The 13,621-nt window shown below is 36.3% G+C and overlaps 1 protein-coding gene across 14 annotated transcripts in view; it reads right to left on the bottom strand.

Annotated features, from left to right (window-relative positions):
• DLG1 (discs large MAGUK scaffold protein 1) overlaps positions 1-13,621 on the bottom strand; it is a 261,526-nt gene that overhangs the window by 229,151 nt on the left and 18,754 nt on the right. For all 14 annotated transcript variants that reach the window (XM_081571476.1, XM_081571481.1, XM_081571470.1 and 11 more), the window contains exon 4: positions 10,299-10,465. In XM_081571476.1, the coding sequence (XP_081427602.1) occupies positions 10,299-10,465 (167 nt within the window). The remainder of the gene's footprint in view (positions 1-10,298; positions 10,466-13,621) is intronic.

Below are 13,621 nucleotides of genomic sequence, written 5' to 3'. Positions count from 1 at the left end.
TGGAGAGATAATTTAATAATATTTATTAACTTTCTTAGGTGTGATAACAGTAGTAAGGTTACACAGGAGAATGTTTGACTATTCTTACTTATAGGAGATATATGAAGTTTTTACAAGTTAAGTGCATGATGTCTATGCCTGATTTTCAAATAGATTCCCCAAATACACATACAGAGAAAAGGCAAATGTTATAAAATATTAGTAAATGTTGACTCTACATGAATGTTTGTTGGTCTATTCTTTTCATTTTACAAAATACCTCATAATTCAGTCACTTAGCAACTCCATTATCACATATATCCATCCTTAACTGGATTACTGAAACAGATTCCTAACAGGCCTCCTGCTCTACCCTTACTACAGTGAATTTTCAACAAAACACCCTGAATGATCCTTTTAAAGGTTAGGTTAAACGATGTCACTCCTCTGCTCCAAAACTTTGCACATGCTTCACATGATCTGCCCCATCTTGCACTCTGACCTCATCTCCCACTGCTCCTTACTCACTCTGCTCTAGCCCCACTGGCCATACTGCTATTTCTCATATATTCCAGCCTTCTTCTTGCCTTGGTCTTTACACTGGTTATCCCTCAAACAGTTGCATTAACTTCCAATTCTTTACACAAGTATCACCTCAACCAGGCCTACCATAAATACCCTATTTAAAGTTGCAAAGCATCCCCCCCACACACAATCTGGCATCCCTGTTCCTCTTAATCCCTTACTCTTTCTTTCCTCTCGTTATCACTTATCACCTTCTAAACTACTAGATAAATGCATGATATACAATAGGTACTCAGTACCTGTTGACTAAATGAATTGACATTCCAAATAAAATGACCAGTGACCAAAGAAGAGAAGAATTCTAAAAGATGAGTGGAGAAACAGGCAGTGGCCAACCAATTTGCGATTTCTGAGTCTCATGAGGGATCTCCTAAGAGGAATGGAAAGCCAATGAAAGGTAATGACAGAATTTGCATTTTATAAAGATAATCTTGTAAATAAACTGGTCACAAATTCAAAAAACGAAAGTGAGAATACAGACAGGCCAAGAATCTAGGCAAAAAATGAGGATGGTTTAGACTAGAGTGGCAAGAATGAGACATATTGGAATGCTGATTCATGTGAAACTTCGCAAATTGCAGCACAAATTAGATGTAAATGTGAAAGCCAAAATAAAAGCCTCTAACAAATAATACAGTAGAGTATCTTTATGACCTAAGAGTTGGAAAACACTTCAAAAGGCACAAAAAGCATTAAGCATAAATTGAACATATAAAAGAAATCTTGATTAATAAAAAATTGTACTTGATAATTAAAAGATTGAAAAGAATGCTTCAGAATGGGGAAAAAATACATATTACACATATACCTGACAAAGGAATCATTCCAGTTAGAGACCTCCTACAAATCAATAGGACAGAAAACATAACTCAGCAAAAAGTGTGTTAAAGACTTGAACACTTCAAAAAAGATAGCAAAATGAACAGCAAACATATAAAAAGGTGTTTGTTAATCTTGTTAATAAGGAGGTGCAAATACAACTATGAAGTATCAGTACACACCTACCAGAATGGCTGAAATTATTAATAAAAAGACTAACGATAACAAGTGTTGACCATTACATGAAAAATGAAACTCACACACACTGGTGGCGATTATATTAATAAAAACAGGTATAATCATTTTGCAAAACTGTTTCTATTATGTTCTAAAACTAAACATATCATTTTCACAATTGGGTATATAAGCAACAGAAACGCATACACAGGTGCCCAAAAAACGTACATGGTTCTCCTGTGTCATTCTAAAAATATAAATTTGTTCCAATGCAACTGATGTATTAAGGAACAATATGAACAAAGCACAAATCTCACGTTTGCTTATGCACAATCCAATATATGAGAAACACTAGGTAAGGACAGAAAATTGAACCCAGATGGAAAAAGACACATAGGAATACATAAAATGTACATATTTCAGGCTTTAGTTTGAGTGTTATGAGTCACACTGGTGGTGTAACTTCTCATCTACTTTCAGATAACTCTCCACCAGTACTTCACAATAACTCACAAGATGCAACCAGGACACATACTCACATATTAAGCAAGATTTTTTTTTCATGGTAAAATGTCATATATGTTGTAATATTATTCATTTCTTAATCATTTAACATCTGTGAAGCTGTGCTGCCATTTTCATTAGGTCCTTAGCTTTGGTATATGTGGCACTTACAAGTTTTAAGTTTTGAGCCCCACATTTTCTAAATACATAAGCCCTGTGATTTTTATTGAACACTTTTGCAAAGTATGGTGATTTTTAAGAAGTTAAACACTGTGCTATGGCAGATATAACCATAAAAGAATATTCAAAGCAGCACTAACCCAAAACTAGAAACAAGTCGAATATTCATCATCAAAAGAATGGATAAATACAGTGTGGTTATATCATACAATGGAATATTAAACAGCAGTAATAATGAAAAAACTTTAAATTATGAATGAAATTCACACCTGAAAAAAGCTAGATACAAGAAGCTAGAGTACATACTATGTGAATCTCTTAATATATAGTTTTAAAAGAGGCAAAACTGATCTATGGTGTTAGAAATTAAGATAGCCGTTTGAGGAAAAGGGAATAGGTAGTGAACAGGAAAGGTAAAAGGGAGATTTAGGGAGTACTGGTATATTTCCTTTTTAAAATTGAAATATAAAGGGCATAACATAAAATTCACCAAATTCTAAAGTGCACAATTCAGTGGTTTTTAGTATACTCACGGAGTTTTGCAACCATTATCACTATCTAATTCCAGAACCCATTAGCAGTCATTCCATTTTTTCCCCCCTGACCTGATATATTCACAATGCAGTAATTCATCAAGCTGTACATTTATAATTTGTGGACCTTTACATATGAATATTACACATTACTTCAATAAATGTAGTTTAGAGGTTTAGAGGACTTCAGATTAAACCTGGTAGACTGAATATATGCTTTAACTCTACTATCTCCTAACTCAAATTAAAGCAGGTGGATTATTTTACAGCATTAAATACAAGGTCAAACAGAAAGAGAAAAGAGATATCCTCCCTATACCACTGAGTCAGGTAATTTCACTCCCATAAAAATGAACTCACAAAGGCTGAAAAGGGGGACCGAAAGATAGCAGAGACAACTGAAAACAAGACTACATTGCTGAAAGTGGATTCACTGTGTGTTATTTTTGTTCTATTGTTGTTCAGTTGCTAAGTCGTGTCTGACTCTTTGTGACCCCATAGACTACAGCACATAAGGATTCCTTGTCCTATACTATTTCCCAGAGTTTGCTCAAATTCATGTCCATTAAGTTGGTGATGCTATCTAACCATCTCATCCTCTGCTGCCCTCTTTTCCTCCAGCCTTTAATCTCTTCCAGCATCAGGGTCTTTTCCAATAAGTCAGCTCTTCGCATCAGGTGGCCAAAGTATTGGAGCTTTGGCATCAGTCCTCCCAATGAATATTCAGGGTTGATTTTCTTTAAAATTGACTGATTTGATCTCCTTGCAGTCCAAGGGACTCTCAAGAGTCTTCAACACCACCACAGTTCGAAACATCAATTCTTCAGCGGTTGGACTTCTTTATGGTCCAACTCTCACATCCATACATGACAAAAACCCTAGCCTTGACTGTATGAACCTCTGTCAGCAAAGTGATGTCTCTGCTTTTTAACATGCCATCTAGGTTTGTCATAGCTTTTCTTTCAAGGAGCAAGCATCTGTTAATTTCATGGCTGCAGTCACTGTCTGCAGAGGTTTTGGAGCCCAAGAAAATAAAATCTGTCACTGCTTCTAACTTTTTTCCCTTCTATTTGCTATGAAGTGATGGGAGCAGAGGCCAAGATCTTAGTTTTTTGAATGCTGAGTTTTAAGCCAGCTTTTTCACTCTATTTCACCCTCATAATGCAGCTCTAGTTCCTCTTCACCTTCTGCCATTAGAATAGTATCATCTGCATACATGACACTGTTATTTCACCTGGCAATCTTGATTCCAGCTTGTGATTCATCCAGCCCTGCGTTTCACATGATGTACTCTGCATATAAGTTAAATAAGCAGGGTGACAACACTCCTTGACGTACTCTTTCCCCAATTTTGAATCAGTCTGTTGTTCCATGTCCAGTCCTAACTGTTGCTTCTTGACCTGCACACAGGTTTTGCAGGAGGCAGGTCAGGTGGTCTGGTATTCCCATCTCTTGAAGAATTTTCCAGTTTGTTGTGATTCACACAAAGGCTTCAGCAGAGTAAATGAAGCAAAGATGTTTTTCTGAAATTATCTTGCTTTTTCTATGATCCAATGTACACTGGCAATCTGATCTCTGGTTCCTCTGCCTTTTCTAAACTCAGCTGTATATCTGGAAGTTCTCGGTTTATGTACTGTTGAGTCTAGCTTGAAGGACTTTGAGCATTATCTTGCTAGCATGTGAAATGAGTGCAATTGTGCGGTAGTCTGAACATTCTTTGACATTGTCCTTCTTTGGGATTGAAATGAAAACTGACCTTTTCTAGTCCTGTGGCCATTGCTGAGTTTTCCAAATTTGCTGGCATATTGAGTGCAGCACTTTCACAGGATTAGCTTTTAGGATTTGAAATAGCTCAACTGGAATTCCATCACCTCCACCAGCTTTGTTTGTACTGATGCTTCCTAAGGCCCACTTGACTTCACACTCCAGGATGTCTGGCTCAAGGTGAATAACCACACCATCGTGGTTATCCTGGTCATTAAGACCTTTTTTGTATAGTTCTGTGTATTCTTGCCACCTGTTCTAATCTCTTCTGCTTCTGTTAGGTCCTTATCATTTCTGTCCTTTATTGTGCCCATCTTTGCATGAAATGTTTCCTTGATATCTTCAGTTTTCTTGAAGAGGTCTCTAGTCTTTCCCATTCTATTGTTCTCCCCTACTTTGCATGTTCAAGGAAAGCCTTATCTCTTCTTGCTATTCTCTAGAGCCCTGCATTCAGTTGACTCTATCTTTCCCTTTCTGCCTTGCTTTTCACTTCCCTTCTTTCCTCAGCTATTTGTAAAGCCTCCTCAGACAACCACTTTGCTTACGGTTACTGTCTCTTGTACAGTGTTACAAACCTCTATCCATACTTCTTCAGGCACTCTACCAGATTTAATTCCTTGAATCTATTCGTCACCTCTACTGTATAACCATAAAGAATTTCTTTTTAATCTATCTAAATTAACTCTCTTCTATCACAGAGTCACACTATACTTTTTGATCTGCAACCTGCTTTCAATCATTTAATAACATATAGGAGATACAGAGACTGTATTTTTATGCCTGTTACTTTATATTGCATTAAGTGGCTATACAATAACATGTTTATCCAGTTTCTTACTGATAATCATTTAGATTGCTTTTTTACTAATATTTCAAGTAATATTATAATGAATATACATACATGTATTTTTTAAATATATTAATAGTTTGTGAGAGTCCATCCATGACATATACTGGATCAAAGGATATGAATATTTGTCAGGATACGTTTAATAGGAGGCTTCCTGTGTGCTGTTTTCAGTCTTGCATGAATTCTATGTTCCTTAACAGCACCTGAATAAAGGTGCCAGAGAGCTGGCAAGCCGGCTTTCGGGGATAATAGAAATTCATGTATCTCATTCATATGGAAATTCCATATGGTGAACAGCAGCCATTTACAAGTCTCCTCCTTTCTGATGTGTAAAGTAACTGTTACAACCCCCTCTCTAGAAAATAATTCGAACCTCCGGCTTTCTAGATGACTTGTTAGACTTTTGATCCCTATCTCTGCTAAAAAGGGCTATCTGGTAAGAGAGTATATATATGCCCACAATATGTTCAATAAATGCCTTTGTTCCACCAGAGCAATGGTCACCGTGTCTTTCTTCATTTTCCTCATTCTCTCTCTCTCACTCTCTCCCTCTCTCCCTCTCTCCGTTTCAGGCTGTTTCCACGGAGCACAGGTGTCCACCGTGTCTACTTATTTGCCCGGACTTTCAAGACCTCTTCGAGAGGGCGCCCTGAGCCTACGTAGACGGTGCTAGCTCTTTGTCCTAGAGTTATATTGGCATACTGTGTAAACCAGGGAATATCAGCCTCTTTTCTTCCTTCTTTTCTTATCGGTCAACTCTGTACCCCCAAGTTCCGGTCCATTAAAGGACCACAACAAATATTTACTGTCAAGCTATCTTTAAAAATTGTTATACCACAGTATTCTCCTACTAACAGTATAAGAGTTTCTGTTTCCTCATATTTAATCTTTGACAGTTAAGTTAGTGAAAAATATTCTGTTAATTTTTTTTAAGTTACATTGAACATCTCTTCATAGGCTTATTGGCCCATTTATGTTCCTTTTCCTCCAAACTGTCCATTCCTATCCTTTGGTCACTTTGCTATTGAATTTGGCCTTTTTCTTCTTACTGACCTATAAGAGGTTTCCTGAGTTAAAAGGGTTAGAAATTCATTCCTTTTTTTATATGTGATGGAATTTCTTCCCAGTGTATCATTTCTTATTTCTTCATTGTATTTCTCAAGATATAGAAATTCTACAATCAAAGTTCAAACAATCAAACTCTGTAAAGTCCACAAAGAAATTCTACAGTCAGTAACCTTTTCTTCGAATTTTTCAAGATTTTCTTTGTTGTCATGTTTAGAAAAGCTTTCACTCTATCCAAAAATGATTTAAAAGTTTATTGTTATGTTTTTTTTTAAATCTCTGAATCTTTGATCCATTTGAAATGTACTCTATCATCAGGAACAGGATTACCATAGACTAAATGTATCCTTCCCCAAATTCACAGGTTGAAATTCTAACCCCAAATGTGACAGTATTAACAAATGGGGCCTTTGGGAATTGATTATGTCTCCAGAGTAGAGCTTTTATGAATGGCTTTAGGGCTTGTACAAAGGAAACCTCAGATAGCTTCTTCACACCTTCTTCCATGATGAGGTCACAGCAAGAAAATGGTTACTGCTGAACTAGAAAGTGAGATCTCACTACACAGTGAATCTATTAGTGACCTGATCTTGGACTTCCCATTCTCCAGAACTGTAAGAAATAAATCTGTGTTATTGATAAGCCATTCAGTCTATGGCATTCTGTTTGAGCAGCCAAAAAGAATGTGCATCCTCCCTGTTGGAATTTTTCTTTAAATCAGGCAGTTTCTCCTACTCTTACATTTTGCTTCCTTTCAAATATTCTTCTCCTTACAATCTCTAAAAGTAATTGCTCTTATTTTAGAATGGATTTGTTTTTATAAAAATGACACATGCTCATTACTTTTAAAAAGTAACAGAAAAGTACTAAGAAGAAAAAATACCCCCATCACCCACAATCATTAATATTACACAAACATTTCCAAACATCTCACTAGGCATATGTTCCAAGTAAAAGAAAGATATACCAAAACCAAGAAAAGTTGTAATTAGATGGAATACTAATTAAATGAATTAGTATTCACTAGGCATATGTTCAAAGTAAAAGAAAGATATACCAAAGCCAAACAAAGTTATAATTAAATGGAATACTAATAAATTAATATTATGATACTAATTAGTACTTTAAAAAATAGCATTAATTCTTATTTTATTACAACAGAAGAAACACAATCACATGGCTACATATTAACTGACAAATGGGAATTTTGCAAGAGTTAGATCAGTTATCAACGGTTAAAAAAATAAAAAGGCAAGAAAGAAAAGTGGATAGATGCTTTCCAAGAGAAAATTTTTTACTTTAAGAGAATAAGAGAAGCAAGCCCAGGTGCAAATTGATCAATCTCAAATACTTTTTGCAAAAGTAACTCTTTAAGATAGTCCTGCAAAAGTGAACACAAAGTGAAAGAGACAAGATCATGATGCACGCAATTTTGTCTGAAAAAGACTATCTTATTTTTTAATCCAAAAATTAGGGCACTGTGTAACAATGCTCTAAGTTTTTGTATAAGACAAAATATTTTCATGATTTTCATTTTTTCAAGTTATAATCCAATAAAAACTTTTTTTTGCATTTGTTTGAATTTTAGTCAGCGGATTCTCTTCAACTGGGTAAAACATGTGATGTGAATTAAATGATCCAACACTCTTTTCAGTCCCAAACACTGTGCCCCTAAGAGTCTAAAGTAGGAACTGAAACAAGAGATCAAGTTAAAGGTCACTTAGCCATGTTTTCTGTCCAAACGAAGCATAAATGGATGGCTGACACGGGAACATCCTTTCCTTCTTTCCCTCAAAAGAAAAGAAATCAAATCTCCAAATATGCCAAGCTTATTATTGTTTAAGTCTTATAAATGTCATTCACCAGCGTATTTCAAAACTATTTACATTTTCAGATTAACATCTTTAGGTATTCTGTCCCCTCTGCAGAACAGTACTTGCCTTCAACTGACTCACAGATTTTTCTTTTCGTTGATCAAATCTAGGACTTGATGGACATATCCCAACTTCCCCTTACTAAGTCCACCCATGAATGGGTACAGATTTCAAACACCACTACAGCATTTTCCACGCACCAAGCCCTACACAACATTTTGTAACCGTATTTCCTTCTCCTCTACATTCCTAATTAATAAGATCTGATATTTGCAGTCTGAAGGGTCTTATTTTCCTATTAATTTTAGATACCTTTACTATGTCAATAATATACCTTTCAGGAGATGCAGAAACCAGCAATGCAAAAAGCATTCTAGGTACCAGTGCCTCACAATTTTATAAAAGTTAAAATGTTTCCAATACTATTCTTAATGGAATTCAATGCATAGTTGATCTTTCAGACTGAAATCTATATGGAAATTAACTTCCAGCATGCAGAACTGTCCATTTATTTAACCTTAATGAACATTTACTTTTACTGGTTTACACTGAGCCAGCCATAATCTACACAGTCTCCTATAAAATTAGACAAATCAACTTCAAGAACTCTATGCTTTATAATTACAGCTAAGCATCATAAATGAGACAGTAGAAAAATAAAGTTATTAAATAAGAAGCCAATTCTCTTAAAATTTCACATGGTTCTTAAAATTGTTTACACAATAAATGTGAAATAGAAACTATTACTGATTAACATTTTAAACATCTATCTGAAATGGACTAACTTAAGTACAAATGATATATCAATTGAAGGGAACAGGAACTGAAATTATCTAAGAGAAAATGACAAAATAATAAAATAGGAAAATAAGGAGACACAGGCAATATAACACTAGAATTTCTAACCAAAGAGAAAAATATAAGGACATACTACAGTTAGTAAAGAGAAGTGTGAAATGGGTATTGTGATGTCTAAAATCAAAAGGTAGACTTGCCCAAATTAGCCGAACAAACTGGGTCAAGTTATTCATTTTTGTCTGGATCTCAATTTCTTCATCTTTAAGATAAAGGGGGGTGGGGGTAGGGGTGGGGATGAGATGTTCTCTGATTCTTCCGGCTCTAAAATTCTATAGTTCTATATTATCTCATATAAGAGGAAACTGAGAATTTCTCTATTTCATTAACAAAGGGCTGTGTGGTTGCTGCCTACCAATACTTTCCCTGATTCAATTTTCCAGGCACTTCTCCAGCAGTAATTAGAAGATACTAGAATCAAAGTTAGTCAGACAACCACATTCAAATGACTAATGTGCCTCGACAGAATCCTCATTACAAAATGCTTCACATCTCTGTTATGCCATATATAACTCCACCAGCAATAAAAGATCACAACAAAAAAGAACATTACTAAAATAGTTATGAAAACTCAAAGAAACACAATTTTTAACTTCAAAAACAATAGAGAAACCAATGCTGTCCTTAAGCTTTATTGATCAGTCTCTAGTGAGATTTAACAATACAATCCTTCAAGACAATAAAGAGAGAATCCTAGGGATAAATGTAACAACTGCTGTCTGAAAAAAAACACCAGAGCAAAACCATCTTTTCAAAGTAGTTTCTATCTAATTATCCCAGAAAGGAGCCTCACAGATGTTTACCATGCAGAGTATTCTTTAATAGTCTAAAGACTTTAAGTAATACTAAGACTAATAAGGCTAAAGTAATACTAATAAGACTAAAGTAATACTTTAATAGTCAAGTATTTCATACTTTAAACCATTTACATTTTAAGACAGGAGTATCAGAAATTCTGAACTCTTTCTTCAAAAATATTTTTAATCCCATCTTTTTCATACCATTATAAAATGATACTCCCACAAACTATCCACTTTAATAAAATGAAAAAACTTAGGAGCCCTAATTAATTGATCACTGAAAACAGCTTAAGGAAAAATTTTTTTATCTTACCTCTACACTAGGGCTAAGGCTGCTTGGCAGTGTTTCTGAAGTCACAGTAGTGCTTGGAAGGCTGGAAATTTCCCAAGTATTTACAGGCTGTATTGGTTCAGACTGCTTTGAATGATCTATACACTTTGGATTATCCAGTAAGGTCACTTCATAAAATTCTTGAATATCTAGAAGTGAGGAAAGGAAAAGAAAAATTCAAAAGTAATTTGTATTTTCTAATTAAACTATGCATTGCTAAAACAATATAACTCAAAAGCAAAACTTTTACTCAAATTAGTAAAATAAATCCAATCTTATAAGGTACTTAAACAGTGAGTATTTTATTACATCACAGTCATATCAGAACCTGCAGGGCACAGTGTAAAAGTCACAGGCTTTTCATACTTCATAGTCAGTGCTGAGTTCATATCCCTACTTCATCACCAATTAGTTACCTGTATAGGCAAGTTTCTTAACCTCTGATAACTTGCCCTTATTACTGTGAATTGTTACAAGGATTCATGTAATGCATGTAAATTGCACATTGGCACATACACAGCTCCTAAAGATATTAGTTAATATCATTATTTTGAATTCTGAAGAAAAAGTCATTACTGATATTCTATGAATTTGTATCATTAATATCCAGGTTTGGAATATAAGCCACTCAAGGGGTTTTAACTGCCCTAGTAACCAAAGTAAGACAAAAAAAGAATAATACTTTAAAACAAAACCAAAGGATTAGGAAGTATTTTAGATATCCTCACATTCAAATAGTTAGAAATAGTAAGTTAAAATATTCTGTTATTTTTAGAAACAATCAGTTAAAAGTATGGCAAAACACTATAAGAAACAATAAATGTATTTATAGAAGCACAAAATAATTTGGAAGATTAAGTTACTCTATCAACTGGAATTACATGAATTTAGTATATTAACATTGGTTATGCTGCTCAAAGGCTAATAGAGTTTTGCCACGAGAACGCACTGGTCATAGCAAACACCCTATTCCAACAACACAAGAGAAGACTCTACACGTGGACATCCCCAGATGGTCAACACCGAAATCAGATTGATTATATTCTTTGCAGCCAAAGATGGAGAAGCTCTATACAGTCAGCAAAAACAAGACCGGGAGCAGACTGTGGCTCAGATCATGAACTGCTTATTGCCAAATTCAGACTCAAACTGAAGAAAGTAGGAAAAACCCCTAGTCCATTCAGGTATGACCTAGATCAAATCCCTTATGAGTATACAGTGGAAGTGACAAATAGATTTAAGGGACTAGACCTGATAGACAGAGTGCCTGATGAACTATGGACAGAGGCTCATGACATTGTACACGAGACAGGGATCAAGAAAATCCCCATGGAAAAGAAATGCAAAAAAGCAAAATGGCTGTCTGAGGAGGCCTTACAGACAGCTGGGAAGAGAAAAGAAGCGAAAAGCAAAGGAGAAAAGGAAAGATACTCCCATCTGAATGCTGAGTTCCAAAGAATAGCAAGGAGAGATAAGAAAGCCTTCCTCAGCGATCAGTGCAAAGAAATAGAGGAAAACAACAGATTGGGAAAGACTAGAGATCTCTTCAAGAAAATTAGAGATACCAAAGGAACATTTCATGCAAAGATAGGCTCGATAAAGGACAGAAATGGTATGGACCTAACAGAAGCAAAAGATATTAAGAGGAGGTGGCAAGAATACACAGAAGAACTGTACAAAAAAGATCTTCACGACCCAGATAATCACGATGGTGTGATCATTCACCTGGAGCCAGACATCCTGGAATGTGAAGTCAAGTGGGCCTTAGAAAGCATCACTACGAACAAAGCTAGTGGGGGTGATGGAATTCCAGTTGAGCTATTTCAAATCCTCAAAGGTGATGCTGTGAAAGTGCTGCACTCGATATGCCAGCAAATCTGGAAAACAGCAGTGGCCACAGAAATGGAAAAGGTCAGTTTCTGTTCCAATCCCAAAGAAAGGCAATGCCAAAGAATGCTCAAAATAGCGCACAGTTGCAATCACCTCACATGCTAGTCAAGTAATGCTCAAAATTCTCCAAGCCAGGCTTCAGCAATACGTGAACCATGAACTTCCAGATGTTCAAGCTGGTTTTAGAAAAGGCAGAGGAACCAGAGATCAAATTGCCAATATCCGCTGGATCATCGAAAAAGCAAGAGAGTTCCAGAAAAACATTTATTTCTGCTTCATTGACTATGCCAAAGCCTTTGACTGTGTGGATCACAATAAACTGTGGAAAATTCTTCAAGAGATGGGAATACCAGACCACCTGACCTGCCTCTTGAGAAACCTGTATGCAGGTCAGGAAGCAACAGTTAGAACTGGACATGGAACAACAGACTGGTTCCAAATAGGAAAAGGAGTACGTCAAGGCTGTATATTGTCACCCTGCTTATGTAACTTATATGCAGAGTACATCATGAGAAATGCTGGGCTGGAAGAAACACAAGCTGGAATCAAGATTGCTGGGAGAAATATCAATCACCTCAGATATGCGGATGACACCACCCTTATGGCAGAAAGTGAAGAAGAACTAAAGAGCCTCTTGATGAAGGTGAAGGAAGAGAGTGAAAAAGTTGGCTTAAAGCTCAACGTTCAGAAAACTAAGATCATGGCATCTGGTCCCATCACTTCATGGGAAATAGATGGGGAAACAGTGGAAACAGTGTCAGACTTTATTTTTTTGGGCTCCAGAATCACTGCTGATGGTGACTGCAGCCATGAAATTAAAAGACGCTTACTCCTTGGAAGGAAGGTTATGGCCAACCTTGATAGCATATTTAAAAGCAGAGACATTACTTTGCCAACAAAAGTCCGTCTAGTCAAGGCTATGGTTTTTCCAGTGGTCATGTATGGATGTGAGAGCTAGACAGTGAAGAAAGCTGAGCGCCGAAGAATTGATGCTTTTGAACTGTGGTGTTGGAGAAGACTCTTGAGAGTCCCTTGGACTGCAAGGAGATCCAATCAATCCATCCTAAAGGAGATCAATCCTGGGTGTTCATTGGAAGGTCTGATGTTGAAGCTGAAACTCCAATACTTTGGCCACCTCATGCGAAGGGTTGACTCATTGGAAAAGACCCTAATGCTGGTAGGATTGGGGGTGGGAGGAGAAGGGGACGACAGAGGATGAGATGGTTGGATGGCATCACCGACTCGATGGGACATGGGTTTGGGTAGACTCCGGGAGTTGGTGATGGACAGAGAGGCCTGGCGTGCTGCAATTCATGGGGTCGCAAAGAGTCGGACACGACTGAGCGACCTAACTGAACAGAACTATGCTGCTCAGAAACTCTGAATGGTAGTTATATAATGTTTAGGTACACCAC

The sequence above is a fragment of the Giraffa tippelskirchi genome, chromosome 2, assembly GCF_054371585.1.
Source record: "Giraffa tippelskirchi isolate mGirTip1 chromosome 2, T2T-mGirTip1v1.2.pri, whole genome shotgun sequence".
NCBI classification, from domain to species: domain Eukaryota; kingdom Metazoa; phylum Chordata; class Mammalia; order Artiodactyla; family Giraffidae; genus Giraffa; species Giraffa tippelskirchi.
The sequence above is the reverse complement of the archived record's forward strand: the minus strand, read 5'-3'. Positions and strand labels throughout refer to the sequence as shown.